The following is a 27,273-nucleotide window of genomic DNA, read 5'->3' on the forward strand; positions in this document are numbered from 1 at the left end:
ATCACAGGTGGCCGAGTTAGCCTTGTCGAATGTTATTCTAGAATCCTCGGGTGCTGCGCCGAGATTAGTCCAGGGCGCACACCCCTCCTTGTGTATGGCGGCTGTTGTGCTCTGCCTAGCATCGGGCGGGATGTTAGAGCTGAAGGGATAGCCTGTCGAATCCACCTCGAAGCATGATGTCAACGGTAGGCAGCAAATAGTTTCTAAACTATGGCAGAAGGCTGAATAAATAAGCTGGACAATCTGCAAATACCATGCTTGGTCATCCCTCGTAGAATCACGATCACGATGAAATGATCCACGGAACCAAGTTATGTATAAAAACGCGGGGCCATAATCAACCACTACAGTGCTTACAGCCTTACACACCAACCCAGCAATAAGCAACTACTTACCCAGGCAATATCAAACCTTATCATACCAAGATTCCCCAAACCCCTTACAACCAACGCAGTACAACCACCCTCCCCAGCATACGCAAAATGCAAGGTTAACCGCACTACCATGTTGCACATCTCAAGCTTCCTACACTCAGCTAGCCCACGCGGCACCATAAACATCTCAAGTATTCGCGAGGTACTCTCAAAAAGTGCCCCTCAAAGCCCCAAGAACTAGTCTAGACAGATCATCATCTGACTCCAGCGACCAGCCGGTGGAAGCAAACAGATTGGTCGCCTTTAAGGTTATACTTTACGCGGTGCCTCTCGTGGTGGATAGCCCGCCTGACCGACAACTGCGACATCAGTAAGTTAGTAGTATACTTATGGAGGTGGCGAGGAAAGCATGTTTCAACTGTAAATCAGCACCCGCTTGCGACCGTCACCGAAATTTATCTTTCCCTACGATGAACACATGGATCATCCTGAAAATTCGCTCATAGTTGGGTTTGCAATCTGGATGATGTGCGACAATTGTAGATCCACGCCTGTAGGTGGCAGGGGGTGCCACTGCGTATTTGCTTCTTTTTTTTAAAAAAAGCGTAGCGTTCCTTCCCTGAAATGCAGCAAAAATGAGGGAGCTTTAAAGAGTCTTTCGACTTCGAGATCATCATTCATCGAAGGACTCCTGACTCATACTACTAGTTATCGATGTGTTGACCTTACGTCTGAAACCCCAGCAAATATTGTCGGATATATATACATAGTGCATCAGCTGGGCCTTACCACAAAATGAAATCCGTACTCATTCTACTATCCCCCCTATGCCTCTCCACCATCTTACACGCTTCCCCAACATCTACGCCCAATCCCAACCCCCCGACAGTGTTTCTCATCCGTCATGGCGAGAAACCCCCAGATCCTGGGGACAGTGGACTAAATGCCGATGGGTTCAAACGCGCCGAGTGCCTCCGGGAAGTATTCGGCGTGGGGTCACCTTATGAAATAGGCCATGTGATGGCACCCAAGATCAATAAGAGTAAGACATGGCGCATCTCAGGCGGTTATTCCCACTTTCAGGCCGGATAAGCTAATGTTTATGTTGGTGACTGCTCAGGAGGCCAGCATAGGCGTTCCTATGAGACCGTCCTCCCCGTCGTACAGGACCTTGGCCTCTCCGTTGATACATTCTGCAAGCGCAATCACGTTAAGTGTGTGGCAAAACGGATCAAAGAGTTCAAGGGATCAGGGAATATTCTGATCTCCTGGCGCCATGGTAAGATGAGGCAGATTGTCCAGGAGTTGGGGTATGAGGACCCTCCTGAATATCCTGATGATCGGTAAGTTATTAGAGAGTCTGGTTTTGGGCTAGATGAGTTACTGATGAATGGGTTTCCTATCTAGGTTCGATTTGATCTGGACAATTCCATTTCCTTATGACAATATCACTGAGATTCAAAGCGAAGAATGTCCGGAATTGGATGTGCCAGTGCCAGCACTACTGAAGGTGCAAGAGTAAATAAATCATCATGGGCTGGTACCTGATGAGGAAACCCGCTGTCTATATGGTATGGGGTTCTTAATGAAGTCAATGACTTTCTGTATGGTATGGACAAATCCAAATCTTTTGTGCACCGACTTTTCGTAGCTGTATGATAATGAGTGGGCATAGTACTGTAGTTATCTAAATAGCAGCTGTAATCTCATTGACCAGTTGCTCCTGCACAAGGTCAAACATTAATCCGAACAACAGTCTGTGTGCGCGGGCGGTGAACAGCCGAGCGGAGACAGAGCGCCAAGATTTCAACCTGCCCACCCAATTTTTTCGAGGTATCGCGGCCTTCACTACGTTCGACCGAGCGTTGCCCAAATTTCTCATCAACCTCCAGTATATTACTGGTTTAACGGCTTGGATCCCTTGGAAGGTCTGCGGTCACTCTGTTTCTTGAAGGATGGATGATATCGAGGTGTGTTGTTCCGTGCATTGCATTATGCCCGATCACGAGGTTGACCTCCTCTATTTTTTCTTCTTCAGGAACGCCTGCGAAGCCATGCTCAGGCCTTCGACGGTTTATTGTCGCTGATCCCGGCAAAATTTTATTACGGCGAAGATGGCAGTGTATGTGACTTGTCCAATCTTTTCTTGCTGCAAAATTTCCTCCTGCCCTTCCCTTTTCTCCTTTCGTCTCATTTAGCGTCGCGCTTAAGACACAGCTGACCAGTGGTTCCTGGAATAGGATCAATGGCAGCGCAAGAAGCAGACTAAGGAGCAGGCCCGTGAAGCCAAGCGGGCGAAGTTGGACCCCGATTCCGCCAAGTCAGCCAAGGATGTGATGGACGAGAATGCACGCAAGCGTAAACGTGACGAGGAAGGGAATGGGGAAGAAGACGACTCCTCTGATAACGGTGAACTCGGCTCCGAGAAGCCCAAGGAAGGATTGAAGAGAGGAGATGCCAACTCAAAGAAGCAAAAGCAGACCGAAGACTCGGCTGATGCGGAGCGCACATCCGCCAAGTCGGCCGAAGAGGCAGAAGCGCGCAAGAAGTTGAAGGAGGAAAAGAAGGCCCAGAAGAAAGCTGCTCAGAAGGAGAAGAAGAAGGCCAAGGAAGCCGCTAGGAAGGTCAAGGTAGCCGAGCAGCCCGAAGAGACCGAAACACCTGCTGTGCAAAAATCCGAGTCGACCCCCGCCAACAAGACCAAGGAACAAAAACAAGAACAAGAGGACAGCGATAGTGATGACAGTGAAATTGCGGATGGCGTCCCCGCCGAAGGTCTCTCGCTCGAGTTCAACGCCGAACAAGAAGAACAACCATCCTCTTCTGCGTCCACCCCCAACTCCCCTGGGTTCGATGCTTCCAATCCCCAGTCGGGCAGCTCTTCCATATCCTCCATTGTTCCCTCCACCGAAGCCTCCAAATCCTCCACCTCCGAACCTAAGCCTCTCAAGCCTACCCCCGATGAGCTCAAGCAGCGGTTACAGAAGCGGCTCGATGAACTTCGCGCAGCCCGCCATGCCGATGGGCTCAACGGAAAGCCCGCTAGAAACCGTCAAGAGCTAATCGAAGCTCGCCGCCAAAAAGCCGAGCAACGCAAAGCGCACAAGAAGGAGCTGCGCCAAAAGGCTAGAGAAGAGGAGCAACGGCTGAAGGATGAAGCCATGGCCCGCCGCTTTTCTCCTGGTGGCTCGGGATCCCTTCTCGCCTCCCCGCGCTCACCCGCTGATTCCGTCGGCTCGAACAACAACTACGCTTTTGGCCGCGTTGTCTTCGCAGATGGCCAACACGCCGACCCCACTCTTTCCGGAGTCCGGGAGCAACCTAAGAGCCACGGTCCTAAAGACCCTGCCGCAGCCCTGAAGGCTGTTGAAGCGAAGAAGGCCAAGCTCGCCGCCATGGACGAGCAGAAGCGGGCTGACATCGAAGAGAAGGACCTGTGGCTTAACGCGAAGAAGCGGGCACATGGCGAACGGGTCCGTGACGATACATCGTTGCTGAAGAAGGCGCTCAAGCGCAAGGAATCGGCGAAGAAGAAGTCCGAGCGCGAATGGAAGGAGCGTCTGGAAGCCGTGAAGAAGGGCAAGGACATGAAGCAGCAGAAGCGTGAAGAGAACCTCCGGAAGCGCCGAGAGGAGAAGGGCAACAAGGGAGGCGGCAAGAAGAAGCAGGCCGGAGGAGGTAAGAAGAAGTCCAGACCGGGCTTTGAGGGCAGCTTCAAGGCCAAGTCTGGAGGCAAGAAATAAGCAAACATTGTGCTGCTGTGTTGGAAGAAGAAGTGGAGACCCGTCCAAAGTGTAATACCAAGCTGCAACCTCTGACCATGTGTACATACACGCACAGAAGAATGGGGGGCCGGAAGATTCAAAAACAAAACGACCTAAGGAAAAAAGGGAAGAACAAAAGGGAAAACTCAGAGAGGAGCATACACATGCTACAGATTGAGCAAAAGAAGCTCGAGACCAAAAAGTTGAAGGGTGTGCGGGCATTGGAGAAACGGTGTTTGGGGAGTTTAAACTCTGGAGGTTCTCTGTTCATTTTGTGCATATATACCGAATCTTCACGAAGCATTTTTTGTCTTTGTTTGTTGTTTCTTATGCCAGCTGAGCTTGCACAACTACTACATTCATGTACGAATTTGTTTGAGTAATGAAGTGCAGCATGGTAGTGTGATCCATCATCATCTTCGTTTAAAATTGTCTGCCAGCAAACTTTTGTCTATGTCGTAACTCAGTCCAAGTCATACCTCATAAGTCATGAACCCGAAAGAGTTACCCATCATCAATCATCATCATCATCATCACTCATCATCCATCATCTAGTATCGTCTATCACCACCCCATCTATCAATCTAACATGATCAAAACTTTTACCCCCTTCTCCACCTCAAACTCTCAAACCCCTCCCCAATATATAAAAAATGAAAGAGAGAAATTAAGCAAACCTCTCATCCCTCGCCTCCAAACACGCATCCACCATCCCATCAACAGCCAACCCCCTCTGCACCTCCGTACAACACCCAATCTTGACCAACTCCGACAATGCCTCACCCACCCAATTCTGACAATTCCACCCGGGGAGATCATTCCGCACTTTAACCCTAGCGCACGCATCCCTGACCATCTTCCTAGAGATAGTAGAATTATTATTATTATCACCACCACTTACCGTCGTTACGACGGGGATATTCCGCTCTAGTTTCGCGCTCTGCGTGGGATTCGCCCCGGTTACCTCAACGAATTTGAATTCGCCGGGGGGCCCCGTGATGTGGAACATGCTTTGTTGGTTGTCGGGGTATGTGGTGAGGAGGAGCACGGCGTGCCGGTATTTGATGAAGTCGAGGGGGGAGCCATGGAAGACGAGGAGGGAGAGGGTGGCGGTGGTGGTGGTCATTGTTGGTGGGTAGATAGGGGATGAGGGCTGGGCTGGGTTGGGTTGGGATTGGAATGGGATAGGATGGTGATTCTTTCATTGTATAAGGGGACCATCTCGTGATGAAAGGGCTTATATAGCTATTTTGGCCTATTGAAGTTCATGAGTTCTTGTAGATGTTTGGGATATGCCGTGAGCGAATATCCTATCCCTTATGCAGGACGTGATGGGGCATATAGAAGTCTAGAAGGGTCTACAAAGATGCTTAATAGCTTTAAAACGTATCACAGTATGAATATAAGGGCTATGTCCTAGGCATTCTCCTACAACTTTCATCTACCAGCACTGGAACGTGTCAACCTGTTACTGCACAAAGAAAACTCCCAACACTAACACTAACCTAGTCTACTAGCTCTGTTGCTTTGTTACAGACTACGGGACGGGACGTTCTCGTCGCTACCAGAGATTGAGGGAGAGAAAGAAATGGCAGTTTCCTTTTGTTTTGTGGGAGAGATGTGTGGTAGTTCCGTGGGAGGTTTGTGGTGTAGGATTGTCTATTCGGGTAGTCGTATGGATAGTATGCTTTTGTGGATGGTCTGGACCCTTGTTTGGACATGAAGGCTGAGTTGCGGTGTAGGTACTGTGTATATTTTGAAAGTATCATGTCGGTCGAGATGGGGTTTTCCACGATAGCTTATCGGACATGGGGTGGTTATGTTCTAGTTGCTGGGTATGGGTGGTTTTGTATGGAAGGGTAGGATATATCCGATATTTCCGATTGATAGAGGTATGTAGTAGCAAAAGACGGGTGATGGGCTGGGAGAGATTGCTAGCTGGGTTCCGCAGTGTTGAGGACATTGCGTGCTTGGTTGGGGTGTGAGTGAGTGACGGAATATTATGGCAGACCATTTGGGATGTTATCAGTATATCGTTGAGTGATCCAAGCTTATCTGTTAATAATGATTGCTGCACTGGCGATAGTCGTTGCTTAGGCACTATTTCTGGCACATAACAAAGGAAAAATTCTTTGATTGGATCCCTAGACAAACAAGAGTAAAAAGAACAACAACACAACATGCAGGATTTCCTTCAACATCAAAGACAAAACCAGACCCGGAATCGAGTGGCCGATCTGATCAATTCCGGTAGACCCGACTAGTACAGAAGGTAATCAGGGAGGCGAAGGGGGTTGGGCGTGAGATATGTACAGCGTGGGGGATAATTGGGAGTGGCTACAAGCCAGGCTTTCTAGGTCGGAAAGGCTCTCTTTCTAATATCATGTTTTTCTCGCATCTCTTTCAAGGGGAGTGTCACATGGACACCGTGTCCGGTGTCATCATTGGCAAATACAGGTGCCGCTTAGCGGTAAGGAGCATCGGCTCTGATAGCAGCAGCAATTTCGGGCTCCCACTTGTCACCGTTGGCGAGAAGCTTCTCCTTGTTGTACAACAGCTCTTCACGGGTCTCGGTGGCATATTCGGCGTTGGAAGCTACGCGACATTGTCAGTAAACGACTCACGTCCTACATAATTTTAGTGATTACTCACTCTCAACAATAGCGTCGACGGGGCAACTCTCCTGGCAGTAACCACAGTAGATGCACTTGGTCATGTCGATATCGTAACGCGTCGTGCGACGGCTTCCATCCTCACGCTCCTCAGCCTCGATGGTGATAGCCTGGGCCGGGCAGATGGCCTCGCAGAGCTTGCAGGCAATGCAGCGCTCTTCACCGGTGGGGTAGCGACGCAGAGCGTGTTCGCCACGGAAACGGGGGGAGATGGGACCCTTCTCGAAGGGGTAGAAGATGGTGTAACTAAACGACCAGCGCATCAGCCGCAGATCCATTGAGACAGAACGATCCTCCCCAAAATAATGAAAAGCAATAGACATGCTTAGAAGATCCACGAGACGTTCTGATGATGATCTGCACCGAGGCAAACCTGACGAAGCTGGATGGGGCGACTTACGGAGGTCTGAAGAACTGCTCCAGCACGACGTACATGCCGCGCAACAACTCAGCCATAAGGAAGTACTTTCCGGCCTTGTCGAGAGAAGACTCAGTGCCTTCGTCCCATTTCTTCGGAGGGGGCAGACGGAAGCCCGGTTGGGGGGGACCAGCTGGCGTAGCTGCCCGGTTCACCGAGGAAGAGAAGTTTGCGATGGATCCCAAGGGCGAAGAGCGGAGAGGGAAGGCTGTAGGACGAGAGTAGGCGACGAGCCTGGCGACGGACTTGGGGGCGGCCATCGCGGAAGTCGAAGAAGCGCGCGAAAGAGCGGGGATGACGAGGGGGGAGGTCAATTGACAGAGGGGGGGAACAGCAGCAATTCGAATCAGAAGCGGTTGGAGGTGGAAGTCGACGAAGTTCTGCTTGGGTCGCCGGCCTGCTTAGGTCATGGCTTTCTGCCGCCCCGTGATTGGCCCGCCGCCAGGATTTTGCTTCCTCCGAGCCGCAACAGAATCCAAACCCGTTCATCATCCATCGCTTCATTTCCCCCAATCTTTCCCCATTCCATCACTACCTTCTCCTCCTCATTCTCCCCCCCCCCGCCACTCCACCTCTTCTTCTTATACAGGCCTTTTTTAGCCTCCCTTTTCAGCTTCACCTTCCTGCCATCATGTTCCGCTCCGCTGTCGTCCGCTCCCTCAGGGCCTCCGTCCCTCGTGCCGTCAAGACTCCGGCTCCCTTCCAGATCCGTAGCTCTCCTGTCGCTCGTCCGGCCCAATTCGCCCCTCGCTTTGCCTACCAGGGTGTCAGACTCTACTCCGCTCCCGCCGGTCTCAACAAGGACGAGGTTGAGGGTCGGATAGTCAACCTTCTGAAGAACTTTGACAAGGTGCGTCCGGAATCGCGCGTTTTCAACTTCTCGCTCAAGGCGAGGAATTGCAAGCTATCAAGAAATATAAAACAAGCACAATGACTGACAGGCTGGAATTATTACAGGTCTCCGATGCTAGCAAGGTTAGTTTGGATACCCGATGACGCCCGATGTCATTGGCCGGGATTTTCCCGCGGGTAAAGAAACATAGCTTAACGGTCGCGATGTAACAGATCAACGGTGCCTCTCACTTCGCGAACGACCTCGGTCTGGACAGCTTGGATACCGTTGAGGTCGTCATGGCCATTGAGGAGGTATGGATATCGCATATGCCCTGGTTTATACTTGACGTTGTATACTGATAGGGATGTCTATAGGAATTCAGCATTGAGATCCCCGACAAGGAGGCCGACACCATCCACAGCGGTAAGTGCAGCTTTGGGATGAGATGCCCTTACAGGGTATTGCGACGCCGGAGAACATATACTGACCATCCCTTCTGCTATAGTTGACAAGGCTGTTGAGTACATCCTTGGTCAGCCCGATGGTAAGTTTAACATAACACACTTTGTTGTGCCAGTGAACATGACTTGTGGGGATTTGGTACTGACTACTCTGCTAGCTCACTAAATATGAACGTAATGCGAGGATTCGGAGTGGATTGGGGGATTTAGAATAGAAAGGAAAGGGACTTCTGGCGTGCATCTACATGGGACTTGCCATAGTGGAGGTACCCGGAGTCGGTCACGCTACTCTGTATGCTGATACATGCCTGTGCTCTTTCACTCTATTATATCGTGTATATCATCTTCAATGCAGTTTTGACTGATTTTGGCTGGTCTTTTTTCGTATGAAACATCTTCTCTTCTTTTTATTGAGGGTTGTTGAACAAGTAATTTCATTTGCTGGGAAACCAATGCTGAGGGAACTGATAGCGTCAAATTAAGCTTGGTATTGCACGCGGTGTTCAGGTCGGAACGAATCTGATATGCGGTTCCGTGGGATGACGTGGAGGCTACCGATTCGGGAGCAATCAACGAGAAATGTTAAGTGCAGGGCCCCAGCCAGCATAATAAAGGTGAGAAGGGCTGGGATTTCCTGCTGCAGCCTTGAAACCAATGTAAATGCGACTGAAGCAGAGAGAGAGAAAAATAAAATCAAATCAAATAAAACAAAAAATAAAACACGCAGGGGCCTGGAACCGAGTGGGCTGGGAATAGATAAGTAGAAGTAGAAAGTAGTAAGTAATAAGTAGTAGTAGTGACCATAAAAAGAATGGGGTCCGTCACCGAAGAAGCAACAACTAACTAACTGGAGACGCCCAGCCAAAGGAAGACCAAGCGCCAGATAGCCTTAGCGACCGCATCGACCGCAATCAATCTTTATATCTCCTCCATCCAACTTCCCTCCCCGGGTTTTATCTCCCTCCCACCACCGTTTTTTCTTGTCTTGAACTTTCACCGGGCTGAAATTGGGATTTCTTGTCGCTGCTCCGCTCAGTTACCCACTTCTCTGGCCGCCCGTCTCCTTCTTCCCCCATTGATTGTCGGCCTGCCTTTCCTCTTCGTCGTCGTCTTCCACCACAACATCCACCCCCCCTGACAATTTCCCGTCTAGCAAACTTTCCGGCGTCACTCTTCCATTCTAGCAACTCCAACCTCCGATCTTCCTAACCCCCCCCCCCCCAAGAAAATCACCCAGGCACCCGCCCAATAAGCAAACATCTGTCCATGTCGCAGACGATAACGGCATAGACTCCATCATTTGCGTGCTTATCGACACCACCCTGGTTCCCTTTATCCCTCCCTCCCCCCCCACTCCCGTCCTCCAGCCGCATTTAGATCCTCATGGCCTCAGCCGGGGGCTTGACTCGCCGGAGAGGTGGCGGTCGAGCCGCTGGCGCCGAAGACAACGACGACAGCAGAGTCTCTTCGCCCGTGTCGAGAAATGGTTCGTCGCTGGATAACCGCATCCCCGAGACCTCGTTCACCAGCTCCGAAAACGGTCACAAAATCGCCTTCGATCCTAGGGACATCAGTGAGACGGAGGAACGCAGCAAGCAGCCCAAGTTGACGCTGATGGAAGAGGTGCTTCTGTTGGGCTTGAAGGATAAGCAGGTGAGCCCCTAGCCTGGCTACGCGCATCTACACCCAGTGTTCAATGACTGACAGGCGCGTCCGGGATGGCTTGGTGTCGCTGTAGGGTTATCTGTCTTTTTGGAACGAGAACATCTCATACGCTCTCCGAGGATGCATCGTGATCGAGTTAGCGCTCCGTGGTCGGATCAGCATGCAGAAGGACACCTCTCGGCGACGTTTCCCTTTGGCCGATCGGGTGATTGAGGTGGTCGACGATACGCTAACTGGGGAGGTCTTGCTGGACGAGGCGCTGAAGATAATGAAGTCGAGTGAGAAGATGAGCGTGAACTCCTGGATCGATTTGTTGAGCGGTACGTTACGCAGGAGCATCTCCGATCATAATCCTTGTTGATTCTTCCACCATTGCTATTGAACGCATTGGCTGACGCGACGTGTCTTCCGGGCAGGTGAAACATGGAATCTGATGAAGATTGGCTACCAACTCAAGCAAGTGCGCGAACGCCTCGCCAAAGGTTTGGTAGACAAGGGTATCCTCCGCACCGAAAAGCGGAACTTCCTCCTCTTCGACATGGCTACGCATCCCGTCGCCGATGGAGGCGCCAAGGACGATCTCCACCGCCGGGTCCGCAACGTCTGCAGCAGCCGTACAGTGATCCTCCCGGCAAATGCATGGCTTCCTGAAGACGTCGAGTTCCGTTACCTACGAACCATCACCATGGTATGCGCGGCCTATGCGGCCAACGTGCTGGAGAACGCTCTGGTCACAATGAGTCACGAGGCCCGCGAAAGGGCATTCGCGCAGGTGGATGAGTTGCTTGCTGAATACTCTCAGTGGCCATTTGCCCGGAGAGCAGGAGGGTCGCAGGCCATTGGAGCCAATCTGGCACAGGCTATCAACGACGAGGTGAACAAATCTAAGGACCGAGAACTTCAGATGGAGGTACGTTTCTCCTCATCCATTGACTACTCTGCGCTCAGTGCTAATCCTCTTGCAGATTGTGGCAGCATGTTTGAGCGTTTTCACTAGACTCGACTCCCTACTGTAAGGGTATTATCATTCTTCGTCATCTGCTATAGTCCCCAACCTAGTTTGTCTTTTTATTTTCCTATTATTTCCCCTTATGCTATTGGTTTCTGAATCAACAAAACAACTACCCCGGGGGAGCTCTACTTGGCTTCTTCTTGAAGTAGTCACCGGTATACCGGTTGGAACTGGCAGAGTGGCGTTTATATGAAATCCGTCTTGCATTGTTTTGCACGGGATGTTCGATTCGATCTCCATTGATCTGTGTTTTCATCGTCTGCTTTTGTTCCACAGCTTTCTTTTCCACCCATCGACTCGCCCGCTCCCTCCCTCTATTTTCAAGGGGGTAAAGCGCGGCCATGCCATATGTATTTCTCAAAGCACACACTCCCCCAATTCCCACAGGAATTGTACGCACCTCTGGGAAGTTAAACCCCGTTCAGATGCATGCAGCCAGGACAGACAACCAGCACCGGGGGGCGCCATCCAGAACACTGAACCCGGTATGCCATGACAAGGACGCAACTGGTTTGTGCCTTTGTCATCAGACAACCAAAAAACTATCGAAAAGAAGAAGAAAAGAAAAAAACATAAAGAGAGATTAAGAATGAGTGCTACACATGGAGACAGAAACATCCAAAGAGGCCTTGCACGGACCTCTGCTTTTACTTTATTTACTATTCTATTTATGATTCTTTTATTTCCCTCTAAAAAATTTATTTTTATCTACTATTTTTCCCCCTTCCTTTTCTTTCTTCTTCTACCTAAAGTCATTATTCCAATTGTTTCCACTTCCTCTAATCATCCCCTAACACCCCCCTCTTTATTTTCTTTGCTTCCCTCAACATGTGTAGCAGAGGGGAGCTTAAAGTTTCCTGTCCGTTTCCCCTCCGTCTACTCCGTTCCATTCATGAATGTATCTACCATGTACACTGGGTGGCTTGTGCTGTCGAATTCGTCTTCCTTCTTATCAATCCTTCCTTTCTTTTTGTTTCCGTTCCCTTTCGATCATCACGTCGCACCAAAGTCTTGTCGTGAGTGAGGTTTCTTGTTTAATTTGTGCGGCACCTGACTCGGATTGAGCCTGTATGTGTTTCTACTCCCTTTTCTCTTTTCCGATTTCCTTTTCTTCTCTTCTTCTTTTCTGTCTGTTGATTGTGCTTCTAGCGCTTTACTCTTCCACCATGTCGTTAGTTACTTTCAAGGGTATGCTTCGCTTACCTGTAAGATTCAATAACAAGAAAAGAATTTTGGTATCAATCCGTCTCATGCGCCCGGGCTAGCGAGATACTTTGCCTTGGTCTGCCCTTCTCTGACGATGGTCTATAGATCTACTAGTCTAAACATTGATGAAATTAATCGCTAATGTAGCTGCCGAGTATGGTACATTCACGGAGCTGTCATGCTGCTTAGAAATACAAGATCACGAAGAAGATAGATATCAGACGCTTCATGCTAGTTAACCCGGATCACCATCATACCTCCCCGTCGCCCTCCGCCCGCTCCTGCCGCCCCCGAGGATAGCACGTCCATGCCGTCAACCAAGTCCTTGATGCTCTCGACCCTCCCTCGGACCTCGTCTGCCTCAACTAGCTCGGAAATCCGGCTCAAGGCCTCACCATTGGGGCTGACAAGAATGAAGCGACTAAGCACGCCATCCTTGCGGGGCTCATCGTCATCGAGAGGGTTTCTGGCTTCCGCCGGCGTCGAGTCTACCGCGGTCAGGACAGCACCATGCTCTTTGATGACCTTTGGAGAGTGTGCTTGCTCGAACATCTCCTGACCAGCGCAGTCCAGGACGACATCTACCGGTTTCCAGCGGTTCTTGCGAAAGATGGACCCGAGATCATAGTCCTGTGGTAGGGGAAGTGGCGCATAGATCGTCGCGTCCACGTCGTATTCTTTCCGCAGGTAATCCTCCTGGTCTTCAGCGTCACAGGTTGCGCAAATCCAGGGCCGCGAGTGCGGGAAGAGCTTATGCGATCGAAGCAATTGTAGTGCCTGAGTGGCAATTTCATTGTTGCGCGCGTTGGTAATGAGAACCCGTAGCTGCTGGCGACCCTGTCTAACGTCGGCGGTGTCAAGCCCGGCGTACTTGAATAACGCCTCCCAGGCCGTCAAGGCGGGCATGGGTATGGTAGCTGCCTCAGCAGCGCTGATGTTTTTGGGCTTGTACGCCAGCTCATCTTCAGATACGATGACGTAGTCGGCTGCTGCACCGTCGCGCGTGTGCTTGATCAGCCCAAAGACGGCGTCGTCAACCTTGAATTTGGGCCCGTCTGGGTTCCAGTGGTCTTTTTCAGGGGTACTAATGACTGTACCGCAAAAACTATGCAAAGGGATCTGCGGAATGGACTTGGATGGGTTCAAAATATTAGATAGCCGGAGCTCATCATGGGAAAAGGCGGCTGCCTGCACCTTGACGAGATAGTCGTTCCCTGAAGGAATGGGAGTTTGAAAGTCCGTGTCGAACTTCACATGGGAATCCGTCCTAGGCTCGTCCATAGGTGTGTGGTCTGTGACGGCTGTTGATGCCGGGCTGAAGTAAAGCGCCCTCATTGTTGGTGGCACGAACGTCTGTTCGTCCATCGTGGTTGACTGAGGCTTTGCAGGCTTCATGACGATTCGCTCGGTCCCTCTAATGCGTGATAGTGTCGCAGTCACCTTTCGTATTTAATAGAGTATTCAAGCTCAATTGACATGAACCGCTGCGACAGTGAGTGCCGCGAAGCTTCGTTATGCTTAGTGCCAGGTGGGACAAATTTTTTCAGTGGATAAGCCTTGACTTGTTGGAATATTCTGAGCTTCTTCCTGTAACTCGGGGAAAATAAAATGATCTGCTACCTTGGGCACAAGAGAGCTTAGTATAAATTCTGGTGTGGGCTGCAGCCTCCGTGGCTGCGGGTGAACATACTCTCATGTTGACGTAACCCAAGAGAGAACGGCTTATCTCAGCACCGTCAATAGATCGACTGATCAGGCGATAGTGAGCTCATCACCAAGTCTTTTGGCGGTGGCGGAAGTTTCTGTGCGTAGACCAGGCCTTGTTTTGGGGATTGTGCCTGTCGACTGCTTGACTTTAAGTTCAGCCACCAGATAATGCACTTCCGCCGGTTGTTCGAACACCCTCCACACGTGTTCTGGAATACCCGCAAACGCATTTTTGAACCTCTCTGGGGAGTTCTGTTCATCCAAGTGAGGCACGTCTGTGACCTTCCTGATCCAAATCGCTTGGATCCAGTGCGGATGCCTCTTATAAAGTTCTGCGTAGGCCTCGGGATCTTGCTGGGTGGAGTCTCCGATACAGAGCACTTGGCGCTTGGGAAACCATCCATGAATTTTCTCCCCACGGTCCACTTTGTACTCGTGTGTGTTAACGGTGAAGGACTTTACTAGCTCGCTGATATCCAACCAGGATGAATCTCGAAGAATCATCGTACCCGGACTGAAATATGAACCAAGGAATCCGTGCAAAAAAGGGTACAAATTATAAGGAGAAGCCGAGACATAGAACCATGCGGGTACAAGCTGGTTCTGGATATGGGCATAGAGCTGAGGCATTCCGGCAATAGGCTTGGGGTCTTCGACGAACGTGGTGCGAAGGATGCCAGTGGTCTCAGAAGTCTTGGTGTACTTGATTGTATCGTCGATGTCGGAGATGACAAGCCAACCTTCTGGACCAGCAAAGATGGTGTCCATGAAAACCTGGTTTCCCCAACCTCGAAGATATGATCGAATTCTAGTGCCATCTGTGATGTGCTTGCTGTTTGCGCTAATTGTCTGACTACTGATGCCACTCTCATCGGTGGGCCCGATCTTCTGCATCTGGATGGTGCTGTTCGACAAGGGAGTTTCGAGTGTCATCAAGTGGGCAGAGGCAGTATGAAACAGGAATGGCTGTAGTCGTTCTGTTATCCGATGGCGTGTCTCCTTGTCCGTTCCTATCTCTCCATCCAGTCCAATGAGGTCTGCAATCATGGCGACCAGCTTGGTGATATCCCTTCGGCTATTCTTGCGGAAAGCGCAGGCCACGACTTCTGCGTGCCATGATGCCTGTCTTGATGCTGTGGGCGCCGGTACCTGATAGGCAGTGTTATCAAACAACCATACGGTATGCTGACGAGCGTCTGCCGTTTGAATCGATGGTGGCTTTGAGATGAATGAAGTGACCATTTGGAGCATGCTTGACTCTCGCTTCCATGCATGTACTACCCGTACGACCTTGTGAAGGACAGTAGGGTCTTTGAGGTTTGTATCAGAAGACATTTTTGTGCGTATCTGCTCGTGTGAGCTTAAGTCCCTCACGATTGTATTGTGATAAGTTGAGTTGAATTGATAGCGATACTGAAAGATAGAATAGCGTTCTGCAGGTGAGTGAAGATTTAAGCCAGTTTATAGCCCTCTAAGATGTACAATATCGGGCGCCACGAGGCAGGCAGCCTCCTGATCCTGCAGGACTGCATCATATTGATCCCAAGCCGCAGGGCAGTGGCATCTATACGGGCTCAGGCAGCTTGGCCTGAGTCATTTCCTATTTTGAGGAGTCAGGGGAACAGGGCCATAAGGCTGTGTCCCTGTGGGGTATAGGATCGACCGAGATATGCAGACGGAGAGATACATGCATGAGAGGGCTCGCTGCCTGGCGCCCGCGTCAGCCTCGATTGACTTGTGACCTATGGGATATCGAGGCGCAGCAACTGACCAGCCCCCCGGGGCGCGGGTATGGGACAGTCATCTGCAGGGAGCGCAGGAACAGGGCGGGCAGATCCCTGAACGTACGTATTTAGACCGTTGCTGAGCGCGTTATTTGCTGCAGTGAGAATGCCGAGAGGTGCCTTGGGCTCAGTTTTGTAATGATATTATCGCGATGAATCATTTAAGCGGAGATGGATTTATGTTAGCATGAGGTTTGTGTTAGTTGCATGGTAGTTGGCCATCGGATATTCAGTCAGTCGGATCATCACGCGGCATTCTGAGTTGGTCATGGTGAAACTGTAATGGTAGCCTTATAGTTTTCTGTGACTGAGGCTTCTGACAGACGGGTTAAGAGAGAAGACGAAAAGGAAGAGGGAGAGGAGGAGGAGGAAAGTGAACAGAACCAAAGATGAATAGTAGATCAAGAGACTAAGAAGGAAAGAACGAACCACTCGATCGGTGGGGCTTCCCTATTAGGATACTGGGACCCTTCAGTATCTACCGGACAGTCACATGACAAGCCATCAAAAACAGAGTCGCGAGAACATTTCACATACTAGCTGAAAACACGGACCGTGTCAACCGGCTTTATTTCACATTTCGCCCAAACTCCTCGGACTTCATATCAGGCCGTTATATTTGTGCTTGTCTCAGATCACGTGGCTGTGTTACTTGAATTGCGTCTGCGGTGAAACATTTACTCCTACTCCCATCACATCGATATTACCCGCTTCAGCAACGAACACTCGTCTAAACGATCTGATTTACTATCGTGCAACACATCCTTACGTAACTAATGAAAGGGGAATTCATGTGCCGCAGCTGAGTGACGTATTGCTAGCTCATATACAAAGCCCAAGCGGGCTGTCTCAGAAATGGCCGGCGTTACTATCGACCGGCGAACCGGCCAGGCCTATAGGGAGATGGCCTTTCATCCTTCCAAGTACCCTAATGGACCCTTTTGGGTTCACGAGTCTCCGTTCTTGCCAGAAAGGTGGGAGGAGAGCAGCCGAGTCGGGGCGCCCTCATTACAGCATTCCGCCATGAAATGCCTGTTGTCTGACCAGAGGAGACTACGGCCTGAAATGTTTGCTTACGTACCCTGGCATATTGCTAGCTACCTCTGGGATTGCCTTGGCAAGAGGTAGGATGATCGAGAATATAAAAACGAATATGGCCTAACTTTTGCCGTAGCAAGAGAAGAACTCTACACAGTTGGAAGCTCTTTGCAATGGCCTACCCCGAGCAATTCCGAGAAGTCAGCCGTTACCGCTCCTATAGCGTCAAGAGCGTGGAGATGGGCATGCCCGAATACTGGAAGGAGGTGAATAGCAATGCCTTGAGTTGGCGGGCGGTGCTAAGTTTGGACCCATCAATCGCCAGGGTTCCTGATCTCGTGGAGATAGCTAGTATCCGAAACTTGGTAGCTTTGGAAATATCATCGCCACCGCAGACCTGGCATAACGGCGAGTCGTCCGGGGTCACGCTCAGCAATCGCATCATCCGGTCGTGGAACGAGTTGCAGCAGAGTTCTGGGGCATTTGCACATCTCCGAGTCTTGGTCTTGTCTCGTCAATGTGACCTCTCAGTGCAGATCTTTCAATACCTGCGAGACTTTCCGTCGCTGGAGATTGTTCTCGCGGCGGACTGCGGGGATCTCACGAAGGCGTCTAAGGTTGATTTTCAAGTTGATGGATGGCTAGTAGATCCCGATACAAAACGGGATGGAACTCTCTACGATCAGTACTTATCAGTTATCAAGAGCGAGGCAAAAAAGCCGACCGGCCTAGACGCTGCCCCTGTCTTGAACTTCGAAATCAACCCTAGCAAAACCAAACGCGACACGCCAATGAGGAAAGAGCTATTCTGCTTCTACCGCGACGGCAGCAAGACTTACAAGCACGAGCAAGAGTCAGACCGGAAAAGGCCACGAGGCTATCCCCAGATGAAAATACAAAGGCCAGATAAATACCGCAAGATAGGCTGGGAAGGACTGCTGGGAGACTTGAGTTGATTGTCAAAAGTGTCAGACCATCAAGTGGGGACTATATCCATAGTTAACTTAATGCTAACTGGATGATGTCACTGCTGACAGTCTCAGGGCGGTCGGCCATATCTCGGCCGGGGGGACCGCCACAGTGTGGGAGCTGCAGAGGTACCTGCATAGCTGTAGATCAGTAAGGAGCAGGCAGGCCTGGTTGACTCGATACAAAGTACATGATGTGTAGAACGATTGGGTGGATATAAAGGAGACTAGGAGATGTCCAGACTGGAGCTGGATGACGCCGGGATGACAAGCGGGGGCTTGTGATTGGACGATTAAGGGGAGCCGCCGTATCCCCGCCTTTTTGGGGGCTTCGAATGAGTGACTCTCCTTTCGTCTTCGCCTCCCATCCAGACTCGCTTCTCCTTTCTTTGCAGCCTGCACTGCCACTTTTGATGCTGTTGTTTGTCTCGAATCGGGAGCATCATCTCCCCAGATCAGGTCTCACGTACTTTTGTACAGCTACTCCTATCCGGAGAACTTCCTGCACGCCAACTACACCCCTCCTCCCTCCTTACCTAAGCTCCTCCCCTCCCTCCCATTTCCGTCCACCATGACGGACCGACCGATGGATACAGTTGCAGACAGCAATTCCAGTGGATCAAACGTTGCATCTCCCCGTTCTAGCACGGATTCCCGCACTCCATCCGCCAGCGTTCGGTCACTCCGCCTCTCCTCGCACGCTCCGAATCACCAGCACCGTCAGAGCATCAGCGATACCCTCCGTGCGACACCAGGGTCGCCGCGGGCACGCCGACAGCCCTCCTTGACCCAGGCCGCCATTCAGAGTCTCATCGACAATCCGCCGGCCCCGAACAATGCCAACCCCGCGTTTGTTGGCCGAGACTGGCGGGAGATCTCCATCGGGGAGCTGGTCAGTCCAGACGACCTGAAGTTCGTCGACATAGACACGGGAATTGAAGAAGCGACGAATGTGGGCGCTGCTGCTAGATCCAGATAGAATTTCCGAGTCGCGGGCTGACTCTGTTAGATCTTGATCGACACCGGGGCGCCGGTGCTGCTGATCCGGGAATCACCCCAGCATAAGTCGGCCGTGGGCACCTTCGACTACGCCGATCTGAACGCATATCTCCTGCTAGCGGCGGGACTAACACAGCCGAATGAGGAGCTCCTTGCGTCGTACGAAGAACTTGCACGCAAAGCGAAAGAAGGCATTCCGATTCCGCTGCGAGATGTCAAGGATCTCGGTCGCAAAGAACCGCTGACGACGTTGCCAGCATCGGCCAGTGTCATGACCGCTGTACAGACGTTCGGCGGCGGGGTGCATCGCGTGGTAGTAGTCAGCGAGCGGGACGACAATGAGGTTGTGGGCATTTTCAGTCAATTCCGACTGGTCAAGTTCCTGTGGGAGAACGGCCGCAGCTTTCCTGTGATCGACCAGCTGTATCCGCAGTCGCTGCATGACCTGCGGATCGGGTCGCGAGATGTGATTTCAATCAAGTGCGTTCCTTGAACGGGTTTGAAGTGATCTAGCTAATGCTGTGTAGTGGTGACCGGCCGCTCGTTGAGGCGCTGCAGATCATGAATGAAGAGGGGATCTCGTCTATCGCAGTGGTGGACAACCATTCCAACGTCGTGGGCAACATCTCCACGACAGATGTCAAGGTACGCAGCACTATGACGCTAGATGAGCACCGCTGACCAGACAGCTCCTCACGCGCTCATCATCGCTCCCACTACTCCGCAATACATGCACGCATTTCATTTCCGTGATTCTGTCGAATCGCGGCTTAGAAGAGGGCAAAGACTCGTTCCCGGTTTTCCACGTGAACCCAGGGTCGACACTAGCGCACACCGTCGCCAAGGTGGTCGCCACCCGATCCCATCGGTAAGTCTAGATCCAGCACATACAAAATGGCAACTACTAACAAACCACCAGCCTCTGGGTGACCGATCCGCTATCGCCATCCTCATCAGGACCTCCTACACCATCGCACTCATCCGTGCATATCCCACTGGTCACTAACTCGAGTCCACCCCCTTCACCAGCCGTCAACAACGGCAATGCGGCACCAGCGGCATACCTCAGCGCGCCGTCGATCCCGGCCTCGGCGCTACCCGGGGCACGGCTTTCGGGGCGGCTAGTCGGGGTTGTGAGTCTAACGGACATCCTGAACCTGCACGCGCGGGCGAGCGGACTCAGTCCGGCGGACCCAGCCGAGAGCCGTAGCCGACGACGACGCAGCAGCAGTTCGAGCGTGGGGGTTCGACGCAGCGGCGAGATAGGTCGGGAATTGTTCAGCGGGCGAATTGTATAGCCCGTCCTTTTAACTCCCTTATTATTTATTTTTTTTACCTCTTTTTTCCCTATCTAGTATTTACTATGTCCAATTCTGTACCTAGATCGACATCAAGTACATATCAATTCAATCAATAGGATCAAATCCCATAGCTGATTCAAATCCATCGGAAATCCCCCCAAATATGGAGCAAACCTGACGTAGAAGAACACGGGGGCGGGGAGATGAATCTCGGCTCTACAATCACCCATCCTTACACAATACACTCCATTACATACAATACAGTAATATATCTCGTATCCCCAATACAAGCATCAACCCCCACGCCACGCCCCATCAGCAGCACTCCCCATTGACCAGTGACACAGTGACAGTATACTAAATACAGCGACTGAGCAACCAGCAAGTGGATACACAACGTCCGATCCATAGATACTTTTGAACCAGTTATGAACAGCAGAGATCAACTTAGTACTTACTAGGTGAAAAGCGGGCCCCGGCCATCCCCGAGACCCGCTCGCTTCGCTCCCCCTACTAACTTGGGGGAATTGGAGGAAAAAGCCCAAGGTACTACTATGATGGGAATAGCGGACGGAGGCGATCCGGTAGATAGGTTGGGTGGGAAAAGGGCCAATAGGATGGTGTTATACCTGGATGGGAAAGCCTGGGTTGGTCTAGATTGGCGCTTAGGAGAGGGTTAGATTTGAGGTTAGTACTGGTAGGGGGATGTGAGTATTTCCGGAGTTGTGTGAGGGTTAGGGTAGACTTAAGACTTGGGTTGGGTGGTAGGAGTGGCGGTGCTAGTTATCTATCTATTCTCTCTCTCTTACGCTTGATTATTAGTGTTATTGTGTAGGTAGGACCTTAGTAGTAGTATTATTATCTGCCATGTGTGTGAGAATGTTACTTGGCACATGGCAGGGACAGGAAAGTAAAGTCATCCTAGTATATTCATCTCATCTCACCTACCTATCTACATAGCTAGTTGGCTAGTAGCTAACTACTCAACAACCCTGATGTAAGCAAACAAGCAATCAAGCTACTACCCAGAACACGTTACACAAATCCCAAATCCAATCCCTCTTAATCTCTGGAGCAAGCAAGCCATGATCACCCAACCCACACCCCCCAACTCCACACCAGCTCCAACTCCTCCCCTCCACCCCCCTCTTTCGGGCTATCAACTAGCCCGGAGCTCCCAAGTTCTAGACTTTCAGGTTTTCTTTTTTGAACTCCACTGTGAAATGGGAAATCGGCCGGATTGTCCGTAGCCAGACCCAGCCCACAACAACAGTAGTAGCAAAAGCAACAGATGAAACCCAGTTACTCTGTTTAGTTAGTGAATAGCCTGGGTCTTAACAGGCCCATTTCCAATCCCTATTCCATGTAAGTCGGGTAGCCGGTTTCCATCCAACCTCCAAGATATTGCTAAAGTGGGAATGGGTAGTGGGTGGTGTTAGCCGAGACGGAAAATACTTCCATGTTGGGTGTGGGTTTTTGGGTGGGAGTGTATTTACGAGAGAGGAGAGAGAGAGAGAGAGCTATTTTGCTTGCTTGTTTTCTTTGGTAGTATAGGGTGTCTCTATGTGGGTTTATGATGGGAGTAGTGAGGGAGTGTGGTATGTAGTAACTAGTAGTAAGGGCAGGTTTAAAGTGGGTTCTGCTCAAAGTTCTGTAGATGGATTGAGTGTAAGTATGAGTGTGAGTGAAGGTATAAAGACAGGAAGTATAGAGTATACTGACAAGAAGGAAATGAGTACTCTGAAAGCATCTACTCCTTGAGTTCAAACCTATAAAAATTAACTCTTCTTCACTTACTGAACTCACAGACACAAACAGAGGGACAGACCCGAATCTACCCAGTAGTACCGTACCTGTCCACACCAGCAACAGCAGAGAGGGAGAAAGAGAGAGAGAGAGAGAGAGTAAGTGAGAGAGGAGAATCCAAGGAACCCAACCATCCGAACCTGAACCTACCCAGCACCTAATCACCCACCAAGTAAGTTAAGTTACACCCGCCCTAACCCGATTCCTACATACAGCTCAAAAAGTCATTGAAAAGTCAAAATCGTAACTAATCAAGGTTCATCATCGCCTCCCGGCTTTTCCTTAACCAGGACTAGTGCGTTAACCCAGTTCTAAAGTACGTAGCACAGACCAAGCGGAACTCCGTAAGTATCCACACTAAATAAAAAAGGGAAATCCACAAACCAATCAATCAATAATATTCTCTGCTTATTATTGCAAATTGTTGTGAGTGAGTGAGTGAGTGAGAAAATGACTTGCATTTCTGCAGAAAACTACGTAGTAATGTAGATCACCTTCCCGTTTTTTTTCCCACATGATGTTTCCACACTAATAACGTTAAATCAACTAACAACTTTAATTTATTTTGTCTCGTGATCGAGGCTGGTTCTGTTGGTTTAGTTTTGGTCGATTAAGGGCTATATTTGACTACGTACGTACGTACCTTCAATTACCCTCTCGAGTATAGGTTTAGGGAAAGAAAAGAGGGGTAGGGGTTGGGAGACCCACACAAGCTCTCTCTCTCTCCCTCTCTCTTTTTCTCTTTACTTAGAAGGCTAGGGTGTGTGTGTGTGGATTGACAGACTTTATTGGTGGCGGAGGCGGATTTCTTATACACACTGCTTGTGCAGAGATGCTTAGGCATAAGAGGGAAGAACTTTACCAGCAAATATTATGAGAAGTAGTGAGGGATTTACTTCCTCCTCTCCTCGTCTTCAATTATTTTACTATGAGTATAGCTGCAACTAACTCCCTGAGTAATATAATAACCCACTAACTCATCTCATCCAACCTCATCTCACAGTACACCAAGCTCTAATGTAGATCCCATACCAAACAGACCAACCAAATAGAATCACCACCACAATAATGAAAGAATAAACTCAACACTAAAACCGCGCATCTCCCATCACCCTTACCAAATTCCCTCAGCTGCCCCCCGTCAGCCCCCAGCTTCCTCCCCCAGATGTCAATATGTCGACACCCACCATGACAAAAACAATAGAAATTAGAATAAAAAAAAAAAAAAAAAAACCATAACAGACGGGAATCCCGGCTGGGTAAAGGGGATATGAGTGGATGGCTAGTATCGGCTAAAACGGCGTGTTCTACCTACTTATTACCTACTAACTATAGTAGTAGTAACCAATCTATCAATCTATCTTGGAGAGTAAACTCCCCTCCAACCCATCCCTTATTACTAGTACCTATAAACCTGACTGAGTGAGTGACTGACTGACTTCGTAGTTAACTAGGGACGTAGCTCCCATAGCTCCCATGTCACTACATTCCCAGCTCAGCTGATACTTACTTCCTATTTTATTCTATTTTATTCATTTTATTTAATTTTCTCATATTATTCAAGTTATTATCCATATTATTACTATTCTATTACCCGCATCAGATAACCCATCAAAAAAAAAGCTACTAGTACACTATGATACTATGATCGCCATTTCTTCATCTAAGTTCTTAGGGGGGGTTTTCTTTGTGTAACTCGTATAACTATTAAGCCATTATGATGCACATCATCCCGGCTGAAATTACAATGCCCGCGGGATTTTTTCTAACTGAAGAAAATTTCTTTCATTTCCACTAATTTATAATAATAAAAACGAACGGGTCCTAGACTATTTAGACTAATGTTGGGGAAATTCGATGCATGCGTGTTCGCTGTTTGCGGAAATGTAACCTCATCTCCAAATTCTCCACCCACCAGGGTTCCCTGGAGCTTGGGGAGCTTCACCCGGTCTATCTAGATAGCTCAGGACAGTGGGGATCCACTTAACTGGCCCTGAAGTTTGTTTGTTGGGTTTGGGAGGAGGGTGAAGTTACGCAAATGGCCGAATTTCTACCAACCCAAGGAAAAAATGTCAAGTTAAGCAAAGGTATAGCATTCGCTATGGATCACCTGGTCAACGCCGCTCTCCCGGGTATTGTCTTCCCTCGTACACACGACACCAACCAAGCCAGCAAGTCCCCACCCAAAGGAAGTAGTAGTAGTAGTAGTAGTAGTAGTAACAATAATAAACAGACAAAAGAAAAGAAGAAAATAAGTCAATACTAAAACATAGTTTAGAGCAAAGTGATCACTCAACGTATAGGGTACTCATGCACTGACGGGAAAATCCTCCATGGTGAAAAATTCATCAAACGCCGTTTCCGATTCCGGCAGCTGGGGACCACTGCCCAGCCCAATTGCGAACCGGCTGAAATCTTCATAGTCAGGATCCATATGGTGCTCCTGTGCGTATCCAATCACCCCCTCGTCCTTGTTCAGGTCTAGCCCCCAAAGACCCGGGTCCTGCCCCGTCGATGTTGGGGACTGTGGTGTGCTGGGCGTCGGGCACAAGTCTGGTGTCGGCACTGGCTCTGTGGAATCCATCGGCATGCCTGGTGGAGAGTTGAACTGAGACAGGTTGGCTAAGCTTTGCGTCCGCAGAGCTTGGCCAGGCTCCGACCGGACTCGAGTGTGCTGGTACATCGGGTGGGCCGGTCGAAGACCGGCCGACGCCGTTGAGGACGAGGACGACGTTGTTGTTGTGGGAGGCACCGTAGCACTGCTGTTGCTAGACGCCGCGGGAGTTGCAAGCAAGGGGGAAGGCATCGCGTGAACGGGAATGACCGGCGCCGAACCCATGCGGTCCCGGAACTGACGAACCGGCATGGCGCCCATTTCGCCCATCGTAGTGGCCGGGACCTGCTGCACCGGCGACACGAACCCTCCCGTCCAAGGCGATCGCATGGGCTGCGGCCCGTTGAGCTGCGCCGGCCAGGTGGGTCCGCCCGCGGTCTGGGTGAGGTAGGATGGTAGTTGGCCCGACGACGCGGGGACGACGCTGGGATACGACGGCGACTGGGAATTTCCGTCGTATGTGGGGGAAAGCACATAGCTACCCTGGTGTGGTGCCAACGGGCTAGTCATTGGCCCGGTGTTCATACCGTCGGAGACAGAGGCACGAAGCCCAGACAAGTCCAGACTCATCTTGCGGATGCCGTTGAGAGACGCCCGCGGATTGAGGTGGGAGCTGGCCCGACGCTGGTGCAGAGCACTAGGACGGTTGGCAAAAGCCGCCATGAGATTGCGGTTGAACTCGGTTTGCAGCTGCATCGACTGAGCGTGCAGCATACGGTTGATTTTCTCTTGGTAGCGGTCATCGACCTCTTCGTACATGGCCTCTCGTTCAACAATTTCCCGACTGATGAGGAGTGCCTTGCCGGTCCGCTGCTTGTGCAGGCTGGAGGCCCGGTTGGCCGATTCCACGCGAGCATCTAAGCTGCGGTCTTTACGACGGGAGGCGGCTATGAAGGCACTGTTTTCTCGTCAGCGGGTTTGCAGGCAGAGAAATAGCGGCCAAGCAGATAGCCTACCGTTCCTGGTTCTCCTCCTTTGTGCGGGGATTGGGACAAACATCCACATCGATGGCGGGAGAGCCCATCGTGAGTGAGTGTAGTGGACAGTGACGGGGAAAGCTGTGTGGCAGTTAAGGCAGTATGGTGTGATGTGTGGCGCGGCGTGCGTAAGCAGTAAGACTGAGCAGATGACTGCAAGATCGGCAGTAGTATGCTGAGGAGGAGGAGGATGTTTCACCACGCCTTGTACACAAGAAAACAATAATAGAAAAGAAGGACAGAAAAAGACGGGGGTTGAAGTTAAATAAAATGGCAGCTGTTGGAATAACGGCAGCCAAGGAGGGGCATCCAACAGTGAGCAGAGCGTCAGTAAACTTGACACCGGGAGTGGTTCAAGCAGCGAAGTTTAGCTGTCAGGTCACAACAGCTCAGCCAGCCAAGGGCCGAGTCTAGACGAGACACCCAGTGCCGGGGCACGTCTGGGTCGCCGAAACAAGGGCCGACCAAAAGTCAGGCTCTGATGAAACCATGGAACGAGCGACAGTGCAAGGTTCTTGCAGAGCCGGGACTCGGACATGGGAGGAGACTGGATCCCATGGAAGAGCGGAAGTCTGAAGTGGGTGACTAGCAGGGGAGGACTAGGATCGAACCGGAACCATTTTCCAGAGAAACCAGATGAAGTGAGGTAAGAAGTAGCAGACAATGTTAGTCGATGAACAGAAAAACGAATAAAGATAAGCAGACGAGGAAACAAGAAGATGAGATGAGGGGAAGAGGAGAGGAGAATAGGGTACCGAGAGGAGATAGCAGATTGAGGGAGTGGGGAGCTACACACGAAACGGAGACATCGTTGCCCAGGATGATCCTCGTGATGGGGAAACACGATCGATCTTGCCAATGCCAGGCATGAAGTCGCTAGCAGGTATCTTGTCACTATCAATCCCAGCGAGAAAGTACCTCCCAGTAACTCCTATACCGTACGAAAATCTTACTAGATACACTAGTACTAAGTAGTACGAGCCGGACAGCCTAAACTAGTGCAGAGATCGGCCAGGTCCGATCTTACCGTGTGATTGGCCACAACTGGTTATCATTACCGTATCTGGTAGAGTGACAGATGCGCGGGTTTCCGTCCGTAATCCGAGCGTACGCGCTACTGTAGGAACATCGGGGATTTGTTCGGCCTCGTAACTTTCACCACCACCACCACCACCACCACCACTAACCATTTCAATCTTGCTTCTCTCCACCGCTGATCTTCCCATCTGCCTCCACCTGCCAGATCTTCAGTCCAAACCACAATCTCTCTACTATCTTTCCCCGTACACACGGACATTAGTGTTAGACCGAATAACAGCGAGATCAACAGTGGACAAGGATGTGGATCTTTTTTCAAATCGTCCTAACGCATACCTAATCTGGGAATTTCTCTACCTTGTCTGTGTGGATTAACCTATTTCACTCCACAGACAACAAACAGCAATCCAGTAAGTATTAGATTAGATCAAAACAGCAGAGCAGCAAGAACCATCGCCAAGATCCTAGGACACTTCGCTTAACAACAAACATAGACATTTCCACCCATACTAACTAACTTACTTTGACCTGAAAAGTAAATACCTTCATAATCTAATCGCCTTCCTTACCTATCCATCCATACAGAACGTACAGACCAGTTCTATTCCGCCCCCTCAACCCACGGAATCAAGTC

At 50.4% G+C, this 27,273-nt stretch overlaps 11 protein-coding genes across 11 annotated transcripts; 6 read left to right on the forward strand and 5 right to left on the reverse strand.

Moving 5' to 3' along the window:
* Positions 1 to 1,169: 1,169 nt before the first annotated feature.
* Positions 1,170 to 4,117, forward strand: BO83DRAFT_403346 (putative 60S ribosome biogenesis protein Rrp14; the record flags this gene model as incomplete). Its single annotated transcript, XM_025533609.1, has 6 exons — positions 1,170 to 1,416; positions 1,495 to 1,717; positions 1,782 to 1,892; positions 2,131 to 2,302; positions 2,413 to 2,496; positions 2,615 to 4,117. 6 exons carry the CDS (start codon positions 1,170 to 1,172, stop codon positions 4,115 to 4,117), a joined length of 2,340 nt encoding a protein of 779 aa, XP_025382976.1.
* A 688-nt stretch (positions 4,118 to 4,805) lies between these two features.
* BO83DRAFT_431927 (uncharacterized protein) lies at positions 4,806 to 5,264 on the reverse strand (the record flags this gene model as incomplete). Its single annotated transcript, XM_025535601.1, has 2 exons — positions 4,806 to 4,994; positions 5,040 to 5,264. The coding sequence occupies 2 exons, from the start codon at positions 5,262 to 5,264 to the stop codon at positions 4,806 to 4,808; spliced, it is 414 nt and encodes a 137-aa protein (XP_025382977.1).
* A 915-nt stretch (positions 5,265 to 6,179) lies between these two features.
* Positions 6,180 to 7,702, reverse strand: BO83DRAFT_382851 (NuoI/complex I 23 kDa subunit family protein). The gene is made up of 3 exons (XM_025532323.1): positions 7,211 to 7,702; positions 6,791 to 7,056; positions 6,180 to 6,733 (listed from the first exon to the last, which is right to left on the reverse strand). The coding sequence occupies exons 1-3, from the start codon at positions 7,486 to 7,488 to the stop codon at positions 6,603 to 6,605; spliced, it is 675 nt and encodes a 224-aa protein (XP_025382978.1). The 5' UTR covers positions 7,489 to 7,702; the 3' UTR covers positions 6,180 to 6,602.
* A 78-nt stretch (positions 7,703 to 7,780) lies between these two features.
* On the forward strand, positions 7,781 to 8,898 carry acpA (acyl carrier protein). The gene is made up of 6 exons (XM_025532324.1): positions 7,781 to 8,078; positions 8,186 to 8,203; positions 8,294 to 8,374; positions 8,438 to 8,486; positions 8,569 to 8,607; positions 8,683 to 8,898. The coding sequence occupies exons 1-6, from the start codon at positions 7,860 to 7,862 to the stop codon at positions 8,688 to 8,690; spliced, it is 414 nt and encodes a 137-aa protein (XP_025382979.1). The 5' UTR covers positions 7,781 to 7,859; the 3' UTR covers positions 8,691 to 8,898.
* A 1,009-nt stretch (positions 8,899 to 9,907) lies between these two features.
* Positions 9,908 to 11,205, forward strand: BO83DRAFT_324728 (GOLPH3/VPS74 family protein; the record flags this gene model as incomplete). The annotated part of the gene is made up of 4 exons (XM_025527984.1): positions 9,908 to 10,177; positions 10,263 to 10,509; positions 10,606 to 11,099; positions 11,155 to 11,205. 4 exons carry the CDS (start codon positions 9,908 to 9,910, stop codon positions 11,203 to 11,205), a joined length of 1,062 nt encoding a protein of 353 aa, XP_025382980.1.
* A 43-nt stretch (positions 11,206 to 11,248) lies between these two features.
* Positions 11,249 to 11,667, reverse strand: BO83DRAFT_163953 (uncharacterized protein). The gene has a single exon (XM_025526341.1). It carries the CDS (start codon positions 11,542 to 11,544, stop codon positions 11,311 to 11,313), a length of 234 nt encoding a protein of 77 aa, XP_025382981.1. The 5' UTR covers positions 11,545 to 11,667; the 3' UTR covers positions 11,249 to 11,310.
* On the forward strand, positions 11,618 to 12,431 carry BO83DRAFT_163869 (uncharacterized protein). The gene has a single exon (XM_025526340.1). It carries the CDS (start codon positions 11,791 to 11,793, stop codon positions 12,223 to 12,225), a length of 435 nt encoding a protein of 144 aa, XP_025382982.1. The 5' UTR covers positions 11,618 to 11,790; the 3' UTR covers positions 12,226 to 12,431.
* Positions 12,201 to 15,449, reverse strand: BO83DRAFT_412127 (uncharacterized protein; the record flags this gene model as incomplete). Its single annotated transcript, XM_025534373.1, has 5 exons — positions 12,201 to 12,399; positions 12,711 to 13,796; positions 14,098 to 14,133; positions 14,183 to 14,260; positions 14,289 to 15,449. The coding sequence occupies 5 exons, from the start codon at positions 15,447 to 15,449 to the stop codon at positions 12,355 to 12,357; spliced, it is 2,406 nt and encodes an 801-aa protein (XP_025382983.1). The 3' UTR covers positions 12,201 to 12,354.
* A 1,304-nt stretch (positions 15,450 to 16,753) lies between these two features.
* BO83DRAFT_324546 (CBS domain-containing protein) lies at positions 16,754 to 17,892 on the forward strand (the record flags this gene model as incomplete). Its single annotated transcript, XM_025527979.1, has 2 exons — positions 16,754 to 17,022; positions 17,073 to 17,892. The coding sequence occupies 2 exons, from the start codon at positions 16,754 to 16,756 to the stop codon at positions 17,890 to 17,892; spliced, it is 1,089 nt and encodes a 362-aa protein (XP_025382984.1).
* Positions 17,893 to 18,115: 223 nt separating this feature from the next.
* BO83DRAFT_421207 (uncharacterized protein) lies at positions 18,116 to 20,333 on the forward strand. The gene is made up of 5 exons (XM_025534977.1): positions 18,116 to 18,856; positions 18,914 to 19,383; positions 19,431 to 19,548; positions 19,593 to 19,771; positions 19,823 to 20,333. The coding sequence occupies exons 1-5, from the start codon at positions 18,476 to 18,478 to the stop codon at positions 20,199 to 20,201; spliced, it is 1,527 nt and encodes a 508-aa protein (XP_025382985.1). The 5' UTR covers positions 18,116 to 18,475; the 3' UTR covers positions 20,202 to 20,333.
* A 3,985-nt stretch (positions 20,334 to 24,318) lies between these two features.
* On the reverse strand, positions 24,319 to 26,791 carry BO83DRAFT_412130 (uncharacterized protein; the record flags this gene model as incomplete). Its single annotated transcript, XM_025534374.1, has 4 exons — positions 24,319 to 25,522; positions 25,581 to 25,597; positions 25,675 to 25,878; positions 26,660 to 26,791. 4 exons carry the CDS (start codon positions 26,789 to 26,791, stop codon positions 24,319 to 24,321), a joined length of 1,557 nt encoding a protein of 518 aa, XP_025382986.1.
* Positions 26,792 to 27,273: the final 482 nt, after the last annotated feature.

This window comes from Aspergillus eucalypticola (assembly GCF_003184535.1).
Source record: "Aspergillus eucalypticola CBS 122712 chromosome Unknown BO83scaffold_38, whole genome shotgun sequence".
In the NCBI taxonomy this organism is placed as follows: domain Eukaryota; kingdom Fungi; phylum Ascomycota; class Eurotiomycetes; order Eurotiales; family Aspergillaceae; genus Aspergillus; species Aspergillus eucalypticola.